Source organism: Erythrolamprus reginae, chromosome 1 (genome assembly GCF_031021105.1).
Source record: "Erythrolamprus reginae isolate rEryReg1 chromosome 1, rEryReg1.hap1, whole genome shotgun sequence".
In the NCBI taxonomy this organism is placed as follows: Eukaryota; Metazoa; Chordata; class Lepidosauria; order Squamata; family Dipsadidae; genus Erythrolamprus; species Erythrolamprus reginae.
In genome coordinates, this window is record NC_091950.1 from 9,740,771 (window position 1) to 9,767,346 (window position 26,576).

Sequence of the window (26,576 nt, forward strand, 5' to 3'; positions counted from 1 at the left end):
TGATGTTGACTGGAATATCCCCAGTGCCCTTACATGCAAAAGTAAGAATATAGTAGAGGCCTTTACAGGAGCAGCTCTGGCACAGCTGGTTAAGACACTAACTAGAGGGGAGAATATTCTAGATTTAGTTTTTACGAATGGGAATTGGGTTTCAGAGGTCAAGGTGGGAGAAAATTTAGGTTGCAGTGACCATCTATGTTTGTGGTTTGATGTAAAAACTGATTGTGAGCAATCCTGTACTGCAACCAAAGTATTGGATTTCAGAAAAACAAATTTTAATGCAATGGGGGAATATTTAAATAATGAATTAAAGGGGAGGGATAAAATGGCAGGAGCGAGCACCCAGTGGACTATATTTAAAAAGGCCATCTTAAAAGCCACTGGACTATATGTAAGACAAATAACTAAAGGTAAAAGGAAGAAGAAACCGCTATGGTTTAGCAATGATGTAAGGGCTATAGTCAATGAAAAAAAGGCTGCCTATAGGAGGTATAAAGAGTCTGGAAGTATAGCTGATAGAGAGGTGTATAAAATGAGACAGAAGGAGGCGAAACAGATAATATATGCTGCTAAAGCCTCAAAAGAGGAAGAAATTGCCAAATCTGTAAAGAAGGGGGATAAAACCTTTTTCAGATATATTAGTGATAGGAAGAAGAAAAACTGCGGCATCACAAAGCTTAGTACCGGGAATAATACTTAATGGGAATAAGGAGATCGCTGACCATTTCGATAGCTACTTCTGTTCAGTTTTCTCAAAAGACACCTTACAAAATAATTCTATAGAGGGATATGTCATTGCTTCCAGCTGTACGGATTCAGCTCCAGTGATCTTAGAAGCCGATGTCTTAGAAGAAGAACAATTAAAGATAAATAAGGCAATGGGTCCAGATGGCATCCACCCCAGAGTTCTTAAAGAACTCAGATCTGTCATTGCTACCCCCCTGACTGATTTGTTTAACCAATCCCTGTTAACAGGAGATGTTCCTGAGGATTGGAGAATGGCCAGTGTTGTGCCTATCCACAAGAAGGGCAGTAGAGAAGAAGCTGGTAACTACAGGCCAGTTAGCTTGACAACAGTTGTAGTTAAAATGATGGAGACTCTACTCAAAAAGAGGAAAAATCAGCACCTAAAAAACAATAACTTATTGGACCCAAATCAGCATGGCTTTACTGAAGGCAAATCATGTCAGACTAATCTCATTGATTTCTTTGACTATGTCACAAAGGTGTTGGATGAAGGTGGTGCCGTGGATATTGCCCACCTGGACTTCAGCAAAGCCTTTGATACGGTTCCACATAAAGAGCTGATAGATAAATTAGTAAAGATTGGACTTAATCCCTGGATAGTTCAATGGATTTGCAGCTGGCTGAAGTGTAGACATCAGAGAGTTATTGTTAATGGCGAGCATTCTGAACAGAGACAGGTTACAAGCGGTGTGCCACAAGGGTCTGTTCTGGGTCCTATTCTTTTTAATATGTTTGTGAGTTACATAGGGGAAGGTTTGGTAGGGAAGGTTTGCTTATTTGCCGATGACTCTAAAGTATGCAATAGGGTTGATATTTCTGGAAGTATCTGTAATATGGTAAATGATTTAGCTTTACTAGATAAATGGTCAAAGCAATGGAAACTTCAGTTTAATGTTTCCAAATGTAAAATAATGCACTTGGGGAAAAGGAATCCTCAATCTGAGTGTTGTATTGGCAGTTCTGTGTTAGCAAAAACTTTAGAAGAAAAGGATTTAGGGGTAGTGGTTTCTGACAGTCTCAAAATGGGTGGACAGTGCAGTCAGGCGGTAGGGAAAGCAAGTAGGATGCTTGGCTGCATAGCTAGAGATATAACAAGCAGGATAGGTCACATTTATACCAACATCTTGTCCCTAACAAACACATGCACGCATAATGGAACAAAGTATGCGTGGTCAGTTCTGAGTAGCATTGCTCAAAAGCATTTATTTATTTATTTATCTTTCAGAAGTTTCAGAAGCAGCAGTTCATTTATTGGAGACTTTTAGCTCTGCGTGTGAAGCGATCCTTATTTTGAAAGAAGAAATTACATTCCCTTCCTTGGATCAGGAATAGGATAGACGGCGTAGTTGGCGATGGCGCATTGATTTGATCCCTTGGTCAGGCGCATGTAACCTTTCTCTCCCCAAAGGGTAGACCAGCTATGAAGATAAGAACACAGAACATTTATCTAGCATTCCGGAGAGTCCATTAATAGACCAGGTTCTCCTGCTTGAGCAGGGGGCTGAACTAGAAGACCTCCAAGCTTCCTCCTAGCTCATTCATTCTATCCATTCATTCTAGTTCTGCAATTCTGCAGCACAGTGGATCATTCATAATTCTAGTTGAAGTTTCTCAATGTACAAAATCATGGTGCAACGGGCGGCTTTTTGCCATGTGTTAACAGGGAGGTAGCCATCTTTAAAAGAGGAGCTATATGGCAACAATAGACCAGCTTCTTGGTCCATGGCTTCATACAGGACAGTGATGGTGAACTCCCCCCCCCCTTGGGTTCCGAAAGAGCATGGGCGCCACTATCACTCATGCGCAAGTGCCCACATCCATAATTCAGTGTCTGGGGAGGATAAAAACATCTTTCCCCCATCCCCCTGAGGTGCTCTGGTGGCTGAAAATGGACTGTGTCCTAACTTCTGGTGGGCCCAGTAGGCTCGTGTTTCGCCCTCCCCAGGCTCCAAAGGCTTCCCTATTCCCCCGGAGGCTCTGTGGAAACCAAAAACACCCTCCCAGAGCCTCTGTGTGAGCCAAAAATCAGCTGGCTGGCACACACATGCACATTGGAGTTGAGCTAGGGCAACAGCAAATATGGCTCTGCATGCCATCTGTGACACCCGTGCCATAAGTTCACCCTCACAGACATAGCATATGCAATCTGACTTTAAGATGGAAATTAAGTGTTATATATTGAATATATCGGCAACCAATGCAGACTGCGGGGTGTTGGTGTGACATGGGCATACTTAGGGAAGCCCATGATTGCTCTCGCAGCTGCATTCTGCACGATCTGAAGTTTCCGAACACTTTTCAAAGGTAGCCCCATGTAGAGAGCGTTACAGTAGTCAAGCCTCGAGGTGATGAGGGCGTGAGTGACTGTGAGTAGTGAGTCCTGGTCCAAATAGGGCCGCAACTGGTGCACCAGGTGAACCTGGGCAAACGCCCCCCTTGCCACAGCTGAAAGATGGTTCTCTAATGTGAGCTGTGGATCGAGGAAGACGCCCAAGTTGCGGACCCTCTCTGAGGGGGTCAATAATTCCCCCCCAGGGTGATGGACGGACAGGTGGGATTGTCCTTGGGAGGCAAAACCCACAGCCACTCCGTCTTATCAGGGTTGAGTTTGAGTCTGTTGACACCCATCCATTTCTTACACTGCTGCATACTGGTGTCTGTTTACTCACCTGTTCTTTAGAATCCAATAGCCATCGCCCTTGCTGGAGTGGTTATAACCCACAATCAACACAGCATGGTTTGTATCTTTTTTTCTCTCATAGTGTTCTGCATATATACCTGAATAGAGAGAACAAGAAATGGCCTGGTGAATAACGCATCCTTGCTGGCAGCCAGGTGCCCCACCCTATCTTCGCTGCAGCAGAGGCCTTTTTAATGATTGCATCTCTAATTTGAAATATGTTTTACTGGAGAAATATGTTTTTAACCTGGGTCCCTCAGATGTTGAAACACTGGACAAAACCCCTAATCCATCATGGTATTTCCCAGCTTTTTCCAGAGACTCAATCCCCTAGGATTATTTAATCATAGAATAGAATAGAATAGGTTTTTTATTGGCCAAGTGTGATTGGACACACAAGGAATTTGTCTTGGTGCATATGCTCTCACTGCACATAAAATAAAATATACATTTGTCAAGAATCATGTGGTACAACACTTAATGATTGTCATAGGGGTCAAATAAGCAATGAAGAAGCAATATTAATAAAAATCTTAGGATATAAGCAACAAGTGACAGTCATACAGTCAACATGGGAGGAAATGGGTGAAAGGAATTATGAGAAAAACTAGTAGAATAGAAGTGCAGATTTAGTAGAAAGTCTGACAGTGTTGAGGGAATTATTTGTTTAGTAGAGTGATGGCGTTCGGGAAAAACCTGTTCTTGTGTCTAGTTGTCTTGGTGTGCAGTGCTCTGTAGCGACGTTTTGAGGGTGGGAGTTGAAACAATTTGTGTCCAGGATGTGAGGGGTCAGTAAATATTTTCTCCGCCCTCTTTTTGACTCGTGCAGTACAGTGTTCCCTCGATTTCCGCGGGGGATGCGTTCCAAGACCGCCCGCGAAAGTCGAATTTCCGCGAAGTAGAGATGCGGAAGTAAATACACCATTTTTGGCTATGGACAGTATCACAAGCCATCCCTTAACACTTTAAACCCCTAAATTACCATTTCCCATTCCCTTAACAACCATTTACTCTCCATTATTACTGGTATTCACCATTGAATAAGACACTTAGTGATCCTGATATTTATAAACATAATTATTTATTAACAATAATTTTTTTTGTTATTTATTTGCAAAAATTATTAGTTTGGCGATGACGTATGACGTCATCGGGTGGGAAAAACCGTGGTATAGGGAAAACCCCCGCAAAGTATTTTTTAATTAATATTTTTTGAAAAACCGTGGTATAGGCTATTCGCGAAGTTCGAACCCGCGAAAATCGAGGGAACACTGTATATAGTTATCTGTTTGCTGTAAGGTGGCAAATTGCTGGGAGGCACACGTTCCCCCCCCCCTTGTGCTAATCAGGCTGTGCTGAAAGTGAAAGTGAAACTGAAACAGGCTGTTTTCAGTTTGCTGCAAAGAGCCAAACTGCTGGGAAGCAGAAGCAGATTTTTTTTTTACTGTTTCCTCCCCCCCAAAAAAAGATGGGTGCATCTTATAGTCCAGAGTGTCTTATACTTCTTTTGTATTTCAAAGAAACCTTAAGAATTTAAGAAGGGGCGTACATAAGTGCACTGGTGTGCGTTTCGTCCCCTGTCCAATTGTCTTTCCTTTCTCTCACTTATCATATATATTTTCTTTCTTTCATATATCCTCTCCTCTAAGTTCACTTTTACCCTTATATATATTACTACATGTCTATTTTTCTTCCTATGTATTTGTGTATTGGACAAGTGAATACATAAATAAAATAAATAAATAAAATAAATTTCTCCAACCTTCTGAATCTCCCCACCCAAAGTAGCTTTATTAACTCCACCTGGCCATAAGAACCATCAATCAATTGAAAAACGTGCTTTTTCAAACAAGAAGAAATATTAACATTAACAGTAAAAATAAATAAATAAACAAAAATAGTATTGTATTAGTAGAAATATGATTTAAGTGTTATGTTAGACTTATTAGGGATAAGATTTAAGAGTTATGAATTACAATGTATGAAGATTTAATATAAAAAGTTAAACAAATTTCTTCTTTTCATTTAAAGTAATAAGTGGATTTTAAACTTTTTTGAATGTATTCTTTTTTTTGTGTGGAAATTTTACTTCAAGAATAAGCGGGGAAGATACAGCCCCTCTTTCATGTTAAATGTATGTTTGTCAGTTTTGTCTATTTTAAGAAAATTTAATAAATATATTGAAAAGAAAAAAGAAAAACGTGCTTTTAAAAGGGTGCTTCAACACTGGAGGTTTTTTAAGAAGGGACTGGATAACCATTTTTCAAAAATGGTCTTTTGCTTGAGCAGAGGTTTGGACTAGATGACCTCCAAGGTCCCTTCCAACTGTATTTTTCTGTTATTTTCTATTAAATCAATTTGAATAAATAAAACTGAAAAATTATATAATAATAGGATTGGCAAAATTAGAAGAATAAAGAAACTAACTGGCAGTCTCAATACCAGGGAAGATTTCGAAAGAGATAATCAAGCAATGAGTCAATGAAAACCTAGAAGCAAACAAAGTAATAACCAAAAGCTAACATGGTTTTCTCAAAAACAGATCATGCCAGACTGACCTTATAGCATTCTTTGACAAAGTGACAAAATTAGTGGACCAGGGGAATGTGGTTTACTTGGACTGAAGGCTTTTGACAAAGTAGACCATAACCTACTACTAAATAAAGTAGAAAAATGTGGGGTGGACAGCAACACCTCCAGGTGGATTCAAAACTGGCTAACTAACTGCATTCAACGTGTAGTGCTCAATGGAACTACATCTACATGGAGGGATGTATGCAGTGGAGTACCACAAGGTTTTAGGCCCAGTACTCTTCAACATCTTCATCAATGACTTGGACGAGGGGATAGATTGGGAACTCATCAAATTTGCAGGTGACACCAAACTGGCAGGAATAGCCAACACTCCAGAAGATAGGTGCAAAATACAGAAGGATCTTGGCAAACTTGAACAATGGGTGCTATTTAACAAAATGAAATTTAATGGTGAGAAAAGTAAGGTTCTACATTTAGGTAAGAAAAACAAAACGCACAGGTACAGTATATGTGGTACATTGCTCAACAGCAGTAACTGTGAGAGGGATCTTGGAGTCCTAGTGGACAACCATGTAAATATGAGCCAGCCGTGTGCAGCAGCTGCCAAAAAAGCCAACACAGTTCTAGGCTGCATTAACAGAGGGGTAGAATCAAGATCACATGAAGTGTAAATACCACTTTATAAGACCTTGGTAAGGCCACACTTGGAATACTGCATTCAGTTTTGGTCGCCACGATGCAAGAAGGATACTGAGACCCTAGAAAAAGTCCATAGAAGAGCGACAAAGATGATTAGAGGGTGAGGCTAAAACATATGAAGAATGGTTGCAGGAAATGGACATGGATAGTTTAATGAAAAGAAGGACTAGGGGAGACATGATAGCATTGTTCCAATATCTCAGGGGTTGCCACAAAGAAGAAGGAATCAGGCTATTCTCCAAAGCACATGAAGGTAGAACAAGAAGCAATGGGTGGAAACTAAACAAGGAGAGAAGTAACTTAGAAGTAAGGAGAAATTTCCTGACAGAATGGTTGATCAGTGGAACAGCTTGCCTCCAGAAGTTGTGAATGCCCCAACACTGGAAGTTTTAAAGCACATTTTGCATAACCATCTGTCTGAAGTAGTGTAATAACAACAACAACAACAACAACAATAATAGTAATAATAATTTTGCTGCTGCAAAAAGAGTGCACAGACTGACTACAAACATAGACATGATGCTGTGGCACAGATGATCCACTGGAACTTGTGCCAGAACTACCATCTACCAGTGACAAGAACTGGTGGGATCATAAGCCCGAAAAACTGGTGGAAAATGAGCAAGCAAAGCTACTGTGGGACTTCTGACTTCAGACTGACCGAATTCTGAAGCATAACATACCAGACATTGTGATTGTGGAGAAAAAGAAAGCATGGATCATCGACATCGCAATCCCAGGAGACAGCAGAATTGAGGAGAAGCAGCTAGAGAAATTAGTGAAATACGAAGAGCTTAAAATCGAGCTGCAACGACTCTGGCATAAGCCTGTGAAAGTGGTCCCAGTGATACTTGGCACGCTGGGCGCACTGCTAAAGGATCTCAGCGGACATTTGAAAACCATCGGAATTGACAAAATCTCCATCTGTCAATTGCAAAAGGCCACTTTACTGGGATCGGCAAACATAATTCACCGCTACATCATGCAGTCCTAGGAGCTTGGGAAGCGCCCGACTGGTGATGAAATATGAAATCCAGCATAGTGATCTTGTTTGCTGTGTTGTATTGACATAATAATAATAATAATTTATCAGATTTGTATGCTGCGCCCCTCCAGAGACTCGGAGCAGCGGTTTGAGCCTATTGACACCCATCCAGACCCTAACATCTTCCAGGCACTGGCACATCACTTCCACTGCTTCGCCGAGTGGACACGGGGTGGAGCTGTACAACTGGGTGTCATCAGCGTACTGATTATACCTCACCCCATGTTCTTGGATGATCTCACCCAGTGTAAGTGTCAGGCTGAAGCGTTCATGTGGAGTTAGAGAGTTCGTCCTGTCACAGCATAATGAGCCGGGGTGGCGCAGCTGGTAGAGTGCTGTACTGCAGGCCACTGAAGCTGACTGTAGATCTGAAGGTCAGCGGTTCAAATCTCATCACCGGCTCAAGGTTGACTCAGCCTTCCATCCTTCCGAGGTGGGTCAAATGAGGACCCGGATTGTGGGGGCAATAGGCTGGCTCTGTTAAAAAGTGCTGTTGCTAATATGTTGTAAGGCGCCCTGAGTCTAAGGAGAAGGGCGGCATAAAAATTGAATAAATAAATAAATAAAATAAATAAGGGGGAATGGGAGGGATAGTGAGGAGTCAAGGGGGAAAATTGCTAGACACAACCAAAGATTCCTTTCTCCAAGCCAAGGTCACCGTTTGTTTTGCCTCAACTGAAGAGAAGAGTAAGTTGATAAGCCCCTGCACATGGACTGGCTCTCGTGATAAATTTGTGGGTGTGGGGATATAAGATGAACCTTAACCTAGGTGGGTCGCCAACATGGTTCTGTTAATAAATCAAGCTCTGATTGAGAGAATTGGACTGGGACTTGATTTACATGTATTTCTTAAGTTCTATTTGGGACGCTGACAGTAGGGTTTCCTGCCTAAGTAGGGGGTTGGACTAGAAGACCTCCAAGGTCCCTTCCAACTCTGTTGTTGTTGTTGTTGTTGTTGTTATTATTATTATTATTATTTATTGGATTTGTATGCCACCCCTCTCCGCAGACTCGGGGCAGCTAACAACAGCAATAAAATAGTATATAACAAAATCCAATACTAAAAACAGTTAAAAACCCATTATATAAAAACAATCATACATACAGACATACCATGCATAAAATTGTAAAGGCCTAGGGGGAAGTGTATCTCAGTTCCCCCATGCCTGGCGGCAGAGGTGGGTTTTAAGCAGCTTACGAAAGGCAAGGAGGGTGGGGGCAATTCTAATCTCTGGGGGGAGTTGGTTCCAGAGGGCCGGGGCCACCACAGAGAAGGCTCTTCCTCTGGGTCCCGCCAAGTGACATTGTTGTTGTTGTTGTTGTTGTTGTTATTATTATTATTATTATTATTATTATTAAATAGCTAGAAAAGATATATTTCACTCAGGGAAGCATTAAGGAAGAAGGAGGAAGAAGAGAAGGAGGAAATAGATGGCAGAGAAGGGAGAGAAGGAAGGGGGAGAGAAATTGCAAGAAAATAGACAGGAGAGGAGGGGAAGAGGGTTGAGGGAAGAGATAATGAAAGTTCAGACTGGCAGATACTGATAGTAATAGTACATATTGAAGCCAAAGTAATGAATATTTATTGAGAAATATTATGTGCTGTGTTATGGTAATGTAAACACTTGATGTGTGGAGAAAAAATAAAACTTTTTTTTTTTAAAAAAGGGGGTGAACTGCGAGAACTCTCAGGAACCTTACCTGACTTGTAGAAGTGGAACTTGGTACTCCGAACATCTATTGTAACAGCAATTGGACCAATCTTAGCCACAGCTTCCTCAATTAATTTTTCTTCTCCCAAAATGAGTCCATATGAGTTACATCTGGTAACAGACTCCTCAAGTTTATAGCGACAACTCAATTTCTGCAGAAGAAAAAAGTGATCCTAAGAAAATGATGGGCTTTAATAGTAATAGTAAACTTCAGAAGAGAAGGATTTAGGGGTAGTGATTTCTGACAGTCTCAATATAGGTGAACAGTGCAGTCAGGCGGTAGGGAAAGCAAGTAGAATGCCTGGCTGCATAGCTAGAGGTATAACAAGCAGGAAGAGGGAGATTGTGATCCTGCTGTATAGAGCACTGGTGAGACCACATTTGGAATACTGTGTTCAGTTCTGGAGTCCACACCTACAAAAAGATATTGGTAAAATTGAACGGGTCCAAAGACGGGCTACAAAAAGGGTGGAAGGTCTTAAGCATAAAACCTATCAGGAAAAACTTAATGAACTCCACATGTCTAGTCTGGAGGACAGAAGAGAAAGAGGGGACATGATTGAAATATTTAAATATGTTAAAGGGTCGAATAAGGTTCAGGAGGGAAGTGTTTTTAATAGGAAAGTGAACACAAGAACAAGGGGGCACAATCTGAGGTTGGTCGGGGGAAATATCAGAAGCAACATGAGGAAATATTATTTTACTGAAAGAGTAGTAGATCCTTGGAACAAACTTCCAGCAGACGTGGTTGGTAAATCCACAGTAACTGAATTTAAACATGCCTGGGATAAACATATATCCATCCTAAGATAAAATACCGGAAGTAGTATAAGGGCAGACTAGATGGACCATTAGGTCTTTTTCTGCCATCAATCTTCTATGTTCCTATATTTCTATATAAATTGACACCCCAAATCTTTTCCTGATCCTATCTCCCTGACTTTGTTCTTCTGGGGTGCTTAAAATTTTCCCCACAAGCTCAGTTCACTGAGCATTGGCTTAATGACCGTTGAATGACCACTGCAAAAATTCCAAACTCATTTCATGTTTAAGAGACTGATAATATATTCCAAACTCTTAAACTAATGGTGCCTTTTCTGAGATTATTGTGTTTATATCACTTCTATATAAATAGCTCTTTGGTCTAGGTATATGTTATCAATCTAATGCTGGTGATTGGTAAATCCACAGGAACTGAATTGAAACATGCCTGGGATAAACATATATCCATCCTAAGATAAAATACCGGAAATAGTATAAGGGCAGACTAGATGGACCATGAGGTCTTTTTCTAATCTTCTATGTTTCTATTGTCTCTACCCATGACTCAAACCATCCCCTTCCTATGGCTGGACTCATTATCAGCTAGAGACATAGAGCAAAAGAGTTCACCGTGAAGCCTGCAGAAGGAAAGGCCTGGGATATACACAGATTTGATCATTTATTACCTTTGCCTCATAAGGGTAGCTTTCCTCTGAATTGATCCCGCCTTGCTTCTGCACAGTTTTAAAAGCTGCGTGCATCATTCCACCCACACATCCTTCATTAGGTGGTTCCTCAGAACAGTCGAGAAGATTTTGTTCGCTCAGCGAGACCAGCTTCCCCGTCTTCTGGAAATGCATGCCTTCCAGAGCACCAGTGGCGCTGAAGGTCCAGCAAGAACCACAGTCAGCCTGGGTTGAAAAACAAACAAACGCTGAAGTGATTCACTGAGCCTGTGAAAACTCAGGACATAGAATAACAGATTTGAAAGGGAACACAGAAAATAGAATAGAGAATAGAATTTTTTATTGGCCAAGTGTAATGGAGCCGGGGTGGCGCAGCAGGTAGAGTGCTGTACTGCAGGCCACTGAAGCTGACTGTAGATCTGCAGATCAGCGGTTCAAATCTCATCACCGGCTCAAGGTTGACTTGGCCTTCCATCCTTCCGAGGTGGGTAAAATGAGGACCCGGATTGTGGGGGCAATAGGCTGGCTCTGTTAAAAAGTGCTATTGGTAACATGTTGTAAGCCGGCCTGAGTCTAAGGAGAAGGGTGGCATAAAAATCGAATAAATAAATAAAATAAAATAAATAAATACATTTGTCATTGATGCATATGCTCTCCATGTACATAAAAGTTAAATTTGTCAAGAATCATGAGGTACAACACTTAATGATTGTTATAGGGTACCAATAAGCAATAAGGGGAAAAAAATATTAATATAAATAGAACGGATACAAGCAACAAGTTACAGTCATGCAGTCAAAAGTGGGAGGAAATGGGTGATGAGAATGAGAAGACTAATAGTCATAGTAAATAGTTTGACAGCGGTGATGGTGTTCAGGAAAAACTTCTTCTGTGAAGTTGTCTTCTGCATGAGTAAGACCACCTCCACCCGCCCCCCTCCCTTGTTCCATTCCGGACTGACATCTTACCTGTGCAGAAATGGGGGGAAGAAGAGGAAGAATCTTGCTTGACGGAGGAGCGCTCTGTCTGCTCCCCTCGCCCTCCAAGCAGCAGCCAATTCGTCCGGGTCCAGGCTCGGCAGAGAGCAGCGCCAGGCCGGACTTCCAGCACTGCGCTATTAAGGCCACCACTTGCTCGGAGCAGCCGCCATTTCCAATCTGAGAAATTCCTGTGGCGCGGGAGAGTACAGCCGGCTGCGCGGCTGCAGAATGGGGGCATAACTGCTGCTAGCTGGGGCGGCAAGATTTGGCTGCTGCACATGTGCAGAAGCCGAATGTTGTATGCAAGGCGCGTGCACAGTCGGCGGTGATGGAGCTGCACGTTCAACTCCATTTCCGCTGGTGGAAGGGCATTCCACCCCGTCCTGCCTCCTGCCCACCACTGCACTCCGCTGATTAAATGTCCTCAATTTATATTCCTTTAACAGGTTACTTGCTCTCAGTACTTGGGAGCTGGGCAAAAATGAATAGAATAGAATCGAATTATTATTTTTTAATTGGCCAAGTGTGATTGGACACACAAGGAATTTGTCTTGTGCATATGCTCTCAGCGTACGTAAAATAAAATATACATTTGTCAAGAATCATGTGGTACAACACTTAATGATTGTCATAGGGCTCAAATAAGCAACGAAGAAGCAATATTAATAAAAATCTTTGGATATAAGCAACAAGTTACAGTCATACAGTCAACATGGGAGGAAATGGGTGATGGAATGATGAGAAAAACTAGTAGAATAGAAGTGCAGATTTAGTAGAAAGTCTGACAGTGTTGAGGGAATTATTTATTTAGTAGAGTGATGGCATTCGGAAAAAAACTGTTCTTGTGTCTAGTTGTCTTGGTGTGCAGTACTCTGTAGCGACGTTTTGAGGGTAGGAGTTAGAAACATAGAAACGTAGAAGTCTGACGGCAGAAAAAGACCTCATGGTCCATCTAGTCTGCCCTTATACTATTTTCTGTATTTTATCTTAGGATGGATATATGTTTATCCCAGGCATGTTTAAATTCAGTTACTGTGGATTTATCTACCACGTCTGCTGGAAGTTTGTTCCAAGGATCTACTACTCTTTCAGTAAAATAATATTTTCTCATGTTGCTTTTGATCTTTCCCCCAACTAACTTCAGATTGTGTCCCCTTGTTCTTGTGTTCACTTTCCTATTAAAAACACTTCCCTCCTGAACCTTATTTAACCCTTTAATATATTTAAATGTTTCGATCATGTCCCCCCTTTTCCTTCTGTCCTCCAGACTATACAGATTGAGTTCATTAAGTCTTTCCTGATACGTTTTATGCTTAAGACCTTCCACCATTCTTGTAGCCCGTCTTTGGACCCGTTCAATTTTGTCAATATCTTTTTGTAGGTGAGGTCTCCAGAACTGAACACAGTATTCCAAATGTGGTCTCACCAGCATTCTATATAGCGGGATCATAATCTCCCTCTTCCTGCTTGTTATACCTCTAGCTATGCAGCCAAGCATCCTACTTGCTTTCCCTACCGCCTGACTGCACTGTTCACCCATTTTGAGACTGTCAGAAATCATTACCCCTAAATCCTTTTCTTTTGAAGTATTTGCTAACACAGAACTGCCAATACAATACTCAGACTGAGGATTCCTTTTCCCCAAGTGCATTATTTTACATTTGGAAACATTAAACTGCAGTTTCCATTGCTTTGACCATTTATCTAGTAAAGCTAAATCATTTACCATATTACAGACCCCTCCAGGAATATCAACCCTATTGCACACTTTAGAGTCATCGGCAAATAGGCAAACTTTCCCTACCAAACCTTCCCCTATGTCACTCACAAACATATTAAAAAGAATAGGACCCAGAACAGACCCTTGTGGCATAATGAGTTCTGATAATTAGAACTGCAGAAAAAACAATGGCTGCCAATCTGCCTTCCATTGAGGACTTGTATACTGCACGAGTCAAAAAAAGAGCAGTGAAAATATTGACTGACTCCTCACATCCTGGACACAAATTGTTTCAGCTTGCTACAGAGCACTGCACCACTAGACACAAGAACAGTTTTTTCCCCGAACGCCATCACTCTACTAAACAAATAATTCCCTCCACACTCTCAGACTTTTTACTAAATCTGCACTTCTATTTCTACTAGTTTTTTCTCATCATTCCTATCACCCCTTTTTCCCCCCACTTAGGAACTGTATGACCACAACTTGTTGCTTGTATCCTAAGATTTTTATTAATATTGATTGTTTCTTTTTTGCTTACTTGACCCCTATGACAATCATTAAGTGTTGTACCATATGATTCTTGACAAATGTATCTTTTTCTTTTATGTACACTGAGAGCATCTGCACCAAGACAAATTCCTTGTGCATCCACTCACACTTCGCCAATAAAGAATTCTATTGTATTCTATTCTATTTATATTTCTTTAAAAAATTACTTGCTCTCAATATTGGTAGTAAGCAGCTGGGCAAGAATGAGGATTAAAGATTTGGGACGGAGTTAAGAGAGAAAAGAATTTATCTTTAATCTGCAAGTCTACATGAATCTGATTTGTGGACAGATCATAAAACCCTTTTCCTTGAAAAGATATCTACATAAAACCCCTAACCATCCACCACAACCCACCTGATCCTTGACTTCGGTGACAGCACCTTTGCTTCTCCAATCCACACTCTTAGGGATATCTGGATCGCCTGAGGACTTGAATGTGGTCCCTTTGGCTATAGTTGCGTTATCAAGGTCAGGAATCACGCAACGCAGCCTCTGGTCACGTTCTTCCTTGGTCTGAGGAGGAGAAGAATAATCTTAACAGATCTCCATTTCGACTTCTCATCTTTCACCTTAATAAGTTTTATCCCATGATCAAATGCAAAGAATGCGTTTTATGAACAAACCAAACTGATTATCATAGAGGAATTTGTGTATAATTAAGTCTACCGAAGTGTTTCTTAATTTTGGCAACTTTTAAGACGTCTAGACTTCAACTCCCAGAATTCCGCAGCCTCCATGAATCGGCTCAAACACCTGGCAAGTAAAATGCTAACGTTCCCAGTCTGGATAATAGACTGGGACAGATGGTAAAGATGAATTCACAGGGATGGCTAAATGCATCCAGTGTTTAAAATTATGTATTCGTAAGTGCTGGAATATTAGTCATTACTCACAGTCGCTCATGCCCTCATCACCTCAAGGTTCGACTCCTGCAACGCTATCAACATGTGGCTACCTCTGAAGAGTGTTCGGAAACTTCTGATCTTGCAGAATGCATCCGCGAGAGCCATCGTGGGGCTTCCAAGGTCCACCCACATTTCGCCAACACTCCACGGCCTGCACTGGCTGCCGATCAGTTTCCGGTCACAATTCAAAGTGTTGGTTATGACCTATAAAGCCCTACATGGCATCGGACCAGAATACCTTCGTGATCGTCTTCTGCCGCACGAATCCCAGCGGCTGATTATGTCCCACAGAGTTGGCCTTCTCCGGGTCCCATCGACTAAACAATGTCATCTGGCGGGCCCCAGGGGAAGAGCCTTCTCTGTGGCAGCCCCGTCCCTCTGGAATCAACTCCCCCCGGAGATCAGAACTGCCCCCACCCTCCTTGCCTTTTGTAAGTTACTGAAAACCCACCTATGTCGCCAGGCATGAGGCAACTGAGGTATCCCCCGGCTAATATGTTTTATGTATGGTATGACTGAGTTGTTTGATTATTTTAATGATATGGGTTTTTAAATGTCTTTTTAAAGTATTGGATTTGTTACATTGTTTATCACAGTTGTGAGCCACTCCGAGTCTCCGGAGAGGGGCGGCATACAAATCTAATCAATTAAGTAATTAATTAATTAATTAGAACTCCATCCTCAGATGGAATGCTTGCAAATTTTCAACAATTCCAGTGCTATTGGCCTTTGGTTGGGCCTGCTTGCTGTGCTCTGGGCATATGATATAAATGAAGGAGCCAGGTGGCAAAATTGGAATCATGTGGTCATCAAATATAACATTGATGATTGGGTTCATGTTCTGCAGTATAGTATAATTATAAAAGCCATAGACTGGAAAGAGACAGGTTCATGACCGCTAGAGCCTTAGAACCTCACTGGGTCCCTTTGAGCTTAGAAATAGCAAGCAACCCAATACAGTGGTACCTCGTGATACAAACCCCTCATCATATGAACTTTTCGAGATGCGAACCCCAGGTTCGGAATTTTTTTGCCTCTTCTTATGGACTTTTTTCACCTTATGAACCTGCCGCCGCCACTGAGATGTCCCGCCTCGGGACTTTCGTTGCAAGCCAAGCACATGTTTTTGTGATTCTGGGATCCCCTGAGGCTCCCCTCCATGGTAAACCCCATCTCCTGACTTCCGTGTTTTTGCAATGCGGTAGGGAAATCCCAGGAGGGGAACCCTGGATCGCAAAAATGGGGGCTCTGCTGGGGAGAGTAGGGGGGACAAAAACGGGAGGGAAAGGCTCATGGAGCTCAAGGGAGGAGAAAGGTGTGGGGAAGATGAGGAGAGTGGGGTGGACAAAAACGAGAGGGAAAGGCTCATGGAGCTCAAGGGAGGAGAAAGGTGTGGGGGAGATGAGGAGAGTGGGGTGGACAAAAACGGGAGGGAAAGGCTCATGGAGCTCAAGGGAGGAGAAAGGTGTCAGGAAGATGAGGAGCGTGGGGTGGACAAAAACGGGAGGGAAAGGCTCATGGAGCTCAAGGGAGGAGAAAGGTGTGGGGAAGATGAGGAGAGTGGGGTGGACAAAAACGGGAGGGAAAGGATTATGGAGCTCAAGGGAGGAGAAAGGTGTGGGGAAGATGAGGAGAGTGGGGTGGACAAAAATGGAAGGGAAAGGCTCATGGAGCTCAAGGGAGGAGAAAGGTGTGGGGAAGATGAGGAGCATGGGGTGGACAAAAACGGGAGGGAAAGGCTCATGGAGCTCAAGGGAGGAGAAAGGTGTGGGGGAGATGAGGAGCATGGGGTGGACAAAAACGGGAGGGAAAGGATTATGGAGCTCAAGGGAGGAGAAAGGTGTGGGGAAGATGAGGAGCATGGGGTGGACAAAAACGGGAGGGAAAGGCTCATGGAGCTCAAGGGAGGAGAAAGGTGTGGGGAAGATGAGGAGCATGGGGTGGACAAAAACGGGAGGGAAAGGCTCATGGAGCTCAAGGGAGGAGAAAGGTGTGGGGAAGATGAGGAGAGTGGGGTGGACAAAAACGGGAGGGAAAGGATTATGGAGCTCAAGGGAGGAGAAAGGTGTGGGGAAGATGAGGAGAGTGGGGTGGACAAAAATGGGAGGGAAAGGCTCATGGAGCTCAAGGGAGGAGAAAGGTGTGGGGAAGATGAGGAGCATGGGGTGGACAAAAACGGGAGGGAGAGGCTCATGGAGCTCAAGGGAGGAGAAAGGTGTGGGGAAGATGAGGAGCATGGGGTGGACAAAAACGGGAGGGAAAGGCTCATGGAGCTCAAGGGAGGAGAAAGGTGTGGGGAAGATGAGGAGAGTGGGGTGGACAAAAACGGGAGGGAAAGGATTATGGAGCTCAAGGGAGGAGAAAGGTGTGGGGAAGATGAGGAGAGTGGGGTGGACAAAAATGGGAGGGAAAGGCTCATGGAGCTCAAGGGAGGAGAAAGGTGTGGGGAAGATGAGGAGCATGGGGTGGACAAAAACGGGAGGGAGAGGCTCATGGAGCTCAAGGGAGGAGAAAGGTGTGGGGGAGATGAGGAGAGTGGGGTGGACAAAAACGGGAGGGAAAGGCTCATGGAGCTCAAGGGAGGAGAAAGGTGTGGGGAAGATGAGGAGAATGGGGTGGACAAATACGGGAGGAAAAGGCTCATGGAGCTCAAGGGAGGAGAAAGGTGTCAGGAAGATGAGGAGCATGGGGTGGACAAAAATGGGAGGGAAAGGCTCATGGAGCTCAAGGGAGGAGAAAGGTGTGGGGAAGATGAGGAGAGTGGGGTGGACAAAAACGGGAGGGAAAGGCTCATGGAGCTCAAGGGAGGAGAAAGGTGTGGGGAAGATGAGGAGAGTGGGGTGGACAAAAACGGGAGGGAAAGGCTCATGGAGCTCAAGGGAGGAGAAAGGTGTGGGGAAGATGAGGAGAATGGGGTGGACAAAAATGGGAGGGAAAGGCTCATGGAGCTCAAGGGAGGAGAAAGGTGTGGGGAAGATGAGGAGCATGGGGTGGACAAAAACGGGAGGGAGAGGCTCATGGAGCTCAAGGGAGGAGAAAGGTGTGGGGGAGATGAGGAGAGTGGGGTGGACAAAAACGGGAGGGAAAGGCTCATGGAGCTCAAGGGAGGAGAAAGGTGTGGGGAAGATGAGGAGAATGGGGTGGACAAATACGGGAGGAAAAGGCTCATTGAGCTCAAGGGAGGAGAAAGCTGTGGGGGAAATGTGGAGAGTGGGGTGGACAAAAACAGGAGGAAAAGGCTCATGGAGCTCAAGAGAGGCTCTTTTCACCTTGCTTCGTTGGGACTCCCTCCCCCCATTCTGTTCGCCTCAGCTTTGTCTGGCCACCGCTTTTTTTTTTAAGCTTTAATATTTTGGATTCTCCTAATGGGCTTGCACACATTATTGGCTTTTCCATTGATTCCTATGGGAAACATTGTTTCATCTTACGAACATTTCACCTTATGAACCTTGTCCTGGAACCAATTAAGTTCGTAAGATGAGGTATTACTGTATTTGAGGCTTTTGATATGAGAAATGGGGATACAAGATTCGGTGTCTGGAACTTCTTGGAAAAGGGACATCCATGCCTAATAAATAAGTGTTTGCTGAGATGGGTGGCTATAGTAAGCAGATAGATAGATAGATAGATAGATAGATAGATAGATAGATAGATAGATAGGGGGGGAGAGATACTCCTATAATAAGACATGTCCCAATTATAAGCCTGACAGTGCTCTCTCTCTCTTTCTGCAAGTGGGAGAATCGAAATAGGTAGAAGCGGCCTGGCAAAGAGTGACCAGAATCGAGGGAATGCTCTGCCCTGAAGTTTACGGGAAAGAAAGAAAGATCTTGGCCCCTTCTGCTTTTGGCTGCTTGGAAGAAAAGCAGCATAAATCCTTTTTTCCCATTTGCCCCAAACTCTGCCTCTTTGGCTTCTAAATCCATCCAGGGCAGTGGTCACTCTGGACAAGCATCTAGGATGGGTGTCTCATGGTGGAGAGGGCTGCAAGACACACATCCTACCTGGGACTTGTGGCTCTGTCACATTTATTTATTTATTTATTTATTCATTCATTCATTCATTCATTTATTTATTGGATTTGTATGCCGCCCTCTCTGCAGACTCGGGGCGGCTAACAACAGCAATAAAACAGCATATAATAGTAATCCAATACTAAAACAGTTAAAAACCCTTATTATAAAACCAAACATACATACAGACATACCATGCATAAAATTGTAAAGGCCTAGGGGGAAAGTGTATCTCAATTCCCCCATGCCTGGTGGCAAAGGTGGGTTTTAAACAGCTTACGAAAGGCAAGGTGGGTGGGGGCAATTCTAATCTCTGGGGGGATTTGGTTCCAGAGGGCCGGGGCCGCCACAGAGAAGGCTCTTCCCCTGGGTCCCACCAAGCGGCATTGTTTCGTTGACGGGACCCAGAGAAGACCCACTCTGTGGGACCTAACTGGTCACTGGGATTCATGCGGGAGAAGGCGGTCTCTGAGATAATCTGGTCCGGTGCCATGAAGGGCACTTCTTGATTAAACTTGATTAAGAAGCTTGATTAAGCTTGATTTAATTTGCTTTTAGTATTGGATTTTATTGTATATTGTTCATGATTGTTGTTAGCCGCCCCGAGTTTTCGGAGAGGGGCGGCATATAAATCCAATAAAACTTGAAACTTGAAACTTAAACTCGCGAGAAGGTTTTTTTACTGATACAATGGGCTTTCTTCCCTGGACACAACACGGAGGAACGCGACAGAGCTACAAGTCCCAGGTAGGACATGTGTCTCACAATCTGGAGGTAGCAGGTGAGGCGCCTCCTGTACCCCCAAAATAATAAGCCCCCTGCTGAAAATAAGGCCAGGGGCATTTTGGTGTGTGTGTATCAAGAAATATAAGCCCCTGCCTTATTTTTGCGGAAACACCGTAGATGAGAGAGAGAGATAGAGAGAGAGGGAGAAGACAGGCAAGCAGAAAGATCCAGGCTTACCAAATCGCCAAAGTGGTTCATGCCAAGCCAGTAGGTGTGTTTCCCCAGATCAGCGTCCTGGTTATGGTCTTGAATCATCTGAAAATTCTCCTCCCATATGGCTCTTCGAAGGGATTCCTCCTCCTCCTGGGAAGTCAAGACAGGGAAAATCGCTTAGTCTCATCCGCCTAAACAAGTGGCACCTACAAGATCTGGAACTCGTATTCTTTTCCATAAAAGTTTTCTCAGACTAGAATTCAATCGCCCAGGAATGGACCAAATTCCCTTCAATTTTCATTTAGAATGCACGACATTATTCCTTGCAAAACATGTCTGAAGTACATAAGTGCACTGGTGTGCCTTTCGTCCCCTGTCCAATTGTCTTTCCTCTTTTTCACCTATCACATATATTCTCTTCCTTTCATATACAGTAGTCCCTCACCTATTGCTGGTGTTACGTTCCAGACCTGGCCGCGATAGGTGAAATCCGCGATGGGGAATTTCTCCTCCTTCCCACCAGCTCCGGATGCCTGGAGGCGAGCAACGGCCGGCTAACTTTCCCCCCCACTACTACTTACTCTGCGCCTGAGGAAAAGAAGGGGAGGGGGGCAAAAGAATTGCCACCCCTGAACATTCCCGACCCACTGCTATTCTTTGCAGCAGTTCGGCCAAACGTTGTCTTTTTTGCCTTGCCCCGGCTGGAAAGTTCCTGGTGAGCTGCCCTGGCTGGTTCTTTTTTTCTCTCTCTCTATTTTCTTTTCTTTTTTTCCCCCCTCCACCCGCCCAGCACTTCCTCTCCCGCCCTCAAGCCCAGTCTGGAAATCCCCGCCGCATCGCGTTCCTTTCTTTGCTCGCGCTTACACGTTTGCGCGCTGCTGGGAGCTCTTTCTACAACCCCAAGCACACTGCCGCCAACCACTAAGCGCGCCTCCAAAGACTGCCTTCTCGGCACTGGCAAGGCGGGTTGAACGAGGGGATGGGCCTCTGCCGGAGCTCAGTCCCCGTCCCACTCAGCATTCACCCAGCCGCGGGCTGGTTGGCTTGTCCTGCCCTTCCAAACTTCTAAGCGCCGTATCTGTGCCAACGCTGACTCCAAAACCCGCGATGAAGTGAAGCCATGGTGGGTGAAGCGCGATATAGCGAGGGACTACTGTATCCTCTCCTCTAAGTTCACTTTTACCCTTATATATATTACCACATGTCTATTTTCTTCCTATGTATTTGTGTATTGGACAAATGAATAAATAAAAAATAAAATAAAAAGACAGAGAGCAGAAACTAAATTTATAAACATTGCTATTCTAAGTTGAAATCAAGTTGCGGGACTGGAACGCTTGAAATGAAAGTAGGATTTTTGTTCCTGTGGGACACAACCCACAGAAAACTCTGAGAACATCAGTAGTGACAACCAACATAGCTCTCGTTGTATTGGAAATGTTCAAGCAAAGTACAGCGATTGCATTTGAGTATCACTGGTGCAAACTCACCTGAGGGTAGTCTTTTCCATGAGTGGCCTTCCAGTCTCTCCATGTCCCCTCCAAGGTTGAATCCAATGCTGTGGACAAGGTTCTCAGGGAGACCAACCAGACCAGGGCTGCCACCGAGATGGACAGCATTGTCTTTCTCTAGTCTAGAAGAAGAAAGAAGAGTAGAGAAGAGCTCAGAGAACAAGGTCCACATGGCATCATGGTACGAGTTAAGACCGACAGCACCTGGTTGGCTACAGGCTCCAAACCCTGGTTTACAGTGCAAAAAAAAAATAGATTAAAACTATGCAATTACTGTTAATAAATGCATAAATCAGATGAGGACATGAACATCTCTGGATAATTTGAGGGAAGGGTAACCAGCTGGAATCTCACCTCAAGCAGGTTTTTACAGAAGGCAAAGAAGAAGCTGTTAAAATCAAACTTGAAGCAGCACCTTTTATAAGCAAATATAAAATTGTCACCTCCCACTGCCCTTAACTGACATTTACACACAAATAACATATCTCTAGATCTATTGGGAAAGCATTTTTTTTTTATTTCAGTAAGATAATCATTTCAATATCTCTTTCTCAGAGATTTTATATTGTGGGAAGATAATTTTATAAAGCAAAATGGCCAGTGATTAAACTGATCAGATTTGTATTTCTTATCTCTGGGAACTTCACTGACTTTCTGTAGTTGCAACTGTTTCGATGACCTATGTAGATAAATCTCATGTTTGATTTCCATCCAGCTCTTCTGTCTATTACGCATATTCTCCATTTATCCTGGTCCTTCCAGCAAACAGCAGATTGAAAGACTGTTATTACTAATTGTGGGACAATATATCAATTGAGAGTCCTAATTTTGAGTACTGTTTGTTCATTCACACGCTAAAATGGTTATGATTTGGTATATATTTTCCAGACATGGGTCCTACATGCAATTTCGGCAGACCTAATATAGGTAGTCCTCAATTTAAGACTACAATACAATAAATCTAATTGGGCATCCATTATTGATTGATTGATTGATTGATTGTTAGAGTTGGAAGGGACCATGCGGGTCATCAAGTCCAACCCCCTGCCTAAGCAGGAACCCTATAGCATCCTAGCCAAATGGCAGTCCAATTTCCTCTTAAAAATATCCAGAGTATTGGAGTTCACAATGTCCGCTGGTAGGTTGTTCCACTTGTTGATCGTTCTGACCATCAGGAAGTTCTTCCTTATTTCCAGGTTGAATCTCTCCTTGGTCAGCTTCCAGCTGTTTTTCCTCGTCCGGCCCTCCGGTGCCCTGGAGAATAAAGTGATCCCCTCCTCTCTGTGGCAACCCCTCGTATACCTGTAGACTGCTATCATGTCCGCTTAAATTCCTTGTGATTCAAAATGGTCCTTTTTAATATCCATCTCATAATTTTCTTTTGCCCTTTCAGTTTTATTCTTACAAGGTTATGATCAACCCCCAAAATTGTGTCAATTACAATTTCTTCTATGTCTAAATTCAGTTCTGCCATTAGCCGTGCCATATCAATCCGAGACCATGAACCGTGTCGACCCGATTATGTTGTATTCCTGTGTTTTGTTCTCTCCAGCTGTCTTTAAAATTTAATTCTATCATTTTAAAGAATGTAACAGGCAAACTTTTTCTCATTTCTTTTCCAATTTTGTTACATTTATAGTCTATAAAATAATATATAATTATAAATGTATAAATTATATATTTATAATTATATATTATAAATTTATAATTGTAAATTTATAATTTAATTTCCCATCTACAATCATATTAAAATCTCCAATTATACCAATCTTCTCATATTCAAGCTCACCAATAATATTATGTAGAATAGAAAAGAATAGAATTATTTATTGGTCAAGTGTGATTGGAGACACAAGGAATTTGTCTTTGGTGCATATGCTCTCAGTGTACATAAAAGAAAAGAGATATTTGTCAAGTATCATGATGTACAACACTTAATGATTTTCATAGGGTTCAAAATAAGCAATGAAGAAACAATCAATATTAATAAAAATCTTTTTCTAAACATATTTTTATTGTTTTTCTTTAAGACAAACAATACAGACAACATTTAACATTTAAAGGAGCTACCATTGCTCCGCTGATCATAGAAGTCTCACTAATACAAAAAAAAGAAAATCTAACTATAATTAGATCAATACAGAAATATAGTTTATAATACTCTACTATCTTATAAAATCTATATCTATGTTTCCATTTTTATATTATAGTTCACATAATTAAAATCAATTCTAATGTCCATAAATTTTATCAATGTACTACTAAAATATAACGTTTGGTTTTATATTTTCATTTTAATAATGTAATTATACTGGTTAAAGTCGATTAATTAAACTAAAAAAAACTTATACTTAAAATTTCTTAAAATACTACAATACTATATAATTATTCAATTCAAAATCTACTATTTTATATCTATTTTAACAATATAATGGAATAATTGAAATCACTTACTCAATCTAAAAATCTTATCATTAAAATTTCTTAATATACTACTACTGTATTGTCTATTTAATTTAATAAGTTCAAATGTTATAAATTTATTCATATATTATTAAAACTGTTTTTTAACATTCCACCAATTATACACTTTATCCCAAATTTTATAGAACTCTGTTTCCATTTGGTTGTTTAACCGTCTTGTCATCATGTCTAATTCTGCACATTCCATAATTTTTTTAAATACTTCTTCATCCTTTGGTATTTCCTTTTCTTTCCATTTTGGCGCAAATGTAATTCTTGCCGCTACTAAAATATTAATTGTTAAGTAATATATCTCTTTTTTATATTTAGTATCGCAGATGCCTAGTAGGAAGAATTCTGGAGTCTTTTTAATCTTGTTCGTTATTTCCTTTAACCATTTTTCTTAGCTTCAGGGCAAGTCCACCATGTATGAAAATATGTACCAATTTCTTTTTTAGAAATATAGAAACATAGAAGACTGACGGCAGAAAAAGACCTCATGGTCCATCTAGTCTGCCCTTATACTATTTTCTGTATTTTATCTTAGGATGGATATAGGTTTATCCCAGGCATGTTTAAATTCAGTTACTGTGGATTTATCTACCACGTCTGCTGGAAGTTTGTTCCAAGGATCTACTACTCTTTCAGTAAAATAATATTTTCTCATGTTGCTTTTGATCTTTCCCCCAACTAACTTCAGATTGTATCCCCTTGTTCTTGTGTTCACTTTCCTATTAAAAACACTTCCCTCCTGGACCTTATTTAACCCCTTAATATATTTAAATGTTTCGATCATGTCCCCTCTTTTCCTTCTGTCCTCCAGACTATACAGATTGAATTCATTAAGTCTTTCCTGATACGTTTTATGCTTAAGACCTTCCACCATTCTTGTAGCCCGTATTTGGACCCGTTCAATTTTGTCAATATCTTTTTGTAGGTGAGGTCTCCAGAACTGAACACAGTATTCCAAATGTGGTCTCACCAGCATTCTATATAGCGGGATCATAATCTCCCTCTTCCTGTTTGTTATACCTCTAGCTATGCAGTCAAGCATCCTACTTGCTTTCCCTACTGCCTGACTGCACTGTTCACCCATTTTGAGACTGTCAGAAATCACTACCCCTAAATCCTTTTCTTCTGAAGTATTTGCTAACGCAGAACTGCCAATACAATAATCAGATTGAGGATTCCTTTTCCCCAAGTGCATTATTTTGCATTTGGAAACATTAAACTGCAGTTTCCATTGCTTTGACCATTTATCTAGTAAAGCTAAATCATTTACCATATTACAGACGCCTCCAGGAATATCAACCCTATTGCACACTTTAGAGTCATCGGCAAATAGGCAAACCTTCCCTACCAAACCTTCCCCTGTCACTCACAAACATATTAAAAAGAATAGGACCCAGAAGAGACCCTTGTGGCACACTGCTTGTAACCTGACTCTGCTCAGAATACTCGCCATTAACAATAACTCTCTGATGTCTACGCTTCAGCCAGCTGCAAATCCATTGAACTATCCAGGGATTAAGTCCAATCTTCACTAATTTATCTATCAGCTCTTTATGTGGAACCGTATCAAAGGCTTTGCTGAAGTCCAGGTAGGCAATATCCATGGCACCACCTTCATCCAACACCTTTGTGACATAGTCAAAGAACTCAATGAGATTAGTCTGACACGATTTGCCTTCAGTAAAGCCATGCTGATTTGGGTCCAATAAGTTATTGTTTTTTAGGTGCTGATTTATCCTCTTTTTGAGTAGAGTCTCCATCATTTTAACTACCGCTGATGTCAAGCTAACTACTTTTACATTTCTAACAAACAGGAGAAATTTTAGGGAACATCTTTGAAATCCTATATGGTGGAAGATGCCATCTGTAAAACATCTTAATTTGATTTTCTTTAAAGGAAATTGATTTAGTTATTTTCCAATTATATATCCATACCTTTTCCCATGTTTCCAAATTTATTTCTTTTCCAAAAGTTTTGCACCAACTAATCATATTATCTTTCAATATCCAGCCTATCGTTTTATAATTATTTTAAATATTTATATAACTTTCCAATTAATTTCCCTTGATTTTGAATCAATAGTTTCCCAAGTATGTTATTTTCTTTTTTAAAAATAAAAGTTCTGATGTCCTTTTGATATCTAGAATTAATCTGCACATACTGCCATCAATCTATATTGACACCTATCTCTTGTAGTTCTTGTTTAGTTCTTAATTTTAATTGATTGTCCCATAAATCTCCATATTTCCATATCTTCCCGTCTTTTAATAGGTTTGGGTGTGAAATGGCCTCAATTGGTGAAATCCATTCTGGCATTACTAAGAAATGATATTTCCTTATTTCATTCCAAACGTCTATTAACGCTTTCCTAATAATATTACTTTTAAAATATGAGTCGGTTTTAAACTTTTCATACCATATAAAGGCATACCAGCCTAACATTAAATCATGGCCTTCTAAGTTGAGTAATCTTCGATTTTCAAGAATTAGGAAAAGCAAGTAGGATGCTTGGCTGCATAGCTAGAGGTATAACAAGCAGGAAGAGGGAGATTGTGATCCCCTTATATAGAGCGCTGGTGAGACCACATTTGGAGTACTGTGTTCAGTTCTGGA

The 26,576-nt window shown here is 41.7% G+C and overlaps 2 protein-coding genes across 2 annotated transcripts in view; one reads left to right on the plus strand and one right to left on the minus strand.

Moving 5' to 3' along the window:
• Positions 1-26,576, plus strand: part of LOC139163136 (cathepsin L2-like) — a 117,866-nt gene that overhangs the window by 61,128 nt on the left and 30,162 nt on the right. The gene's annotated exons all lie outside the window — the stretch shown is intronic.
• On the minus strand, positions 1,924-21,892 carry LOC139163128 (cathepsin L2-like). Its single transcript, XM_070744099.1, has 8 exons — positions 21,842-21,892; positions 21,467-21,609; positions 20,001-20,126; positions 14,474-14,632; positions 10,867-11,091; positions 9,408-9,570; positions 3,417-3,525; positions 1,924-2,165 (listed from the first exon to the last, which is right to left on the minus strand). The coding sequence occupies exons 2-8, from the start codon at positions 21,593-21,595 to the stop codon at positions 2,051-2,053; spliced, it is 1,026 nt and encodes a 341-aa protein (XP_070600200.1). The 5' UTR covers positions 21,596-21,609; positions 21,842-21,892; the 3' UTR covers positions 1,924-2,050.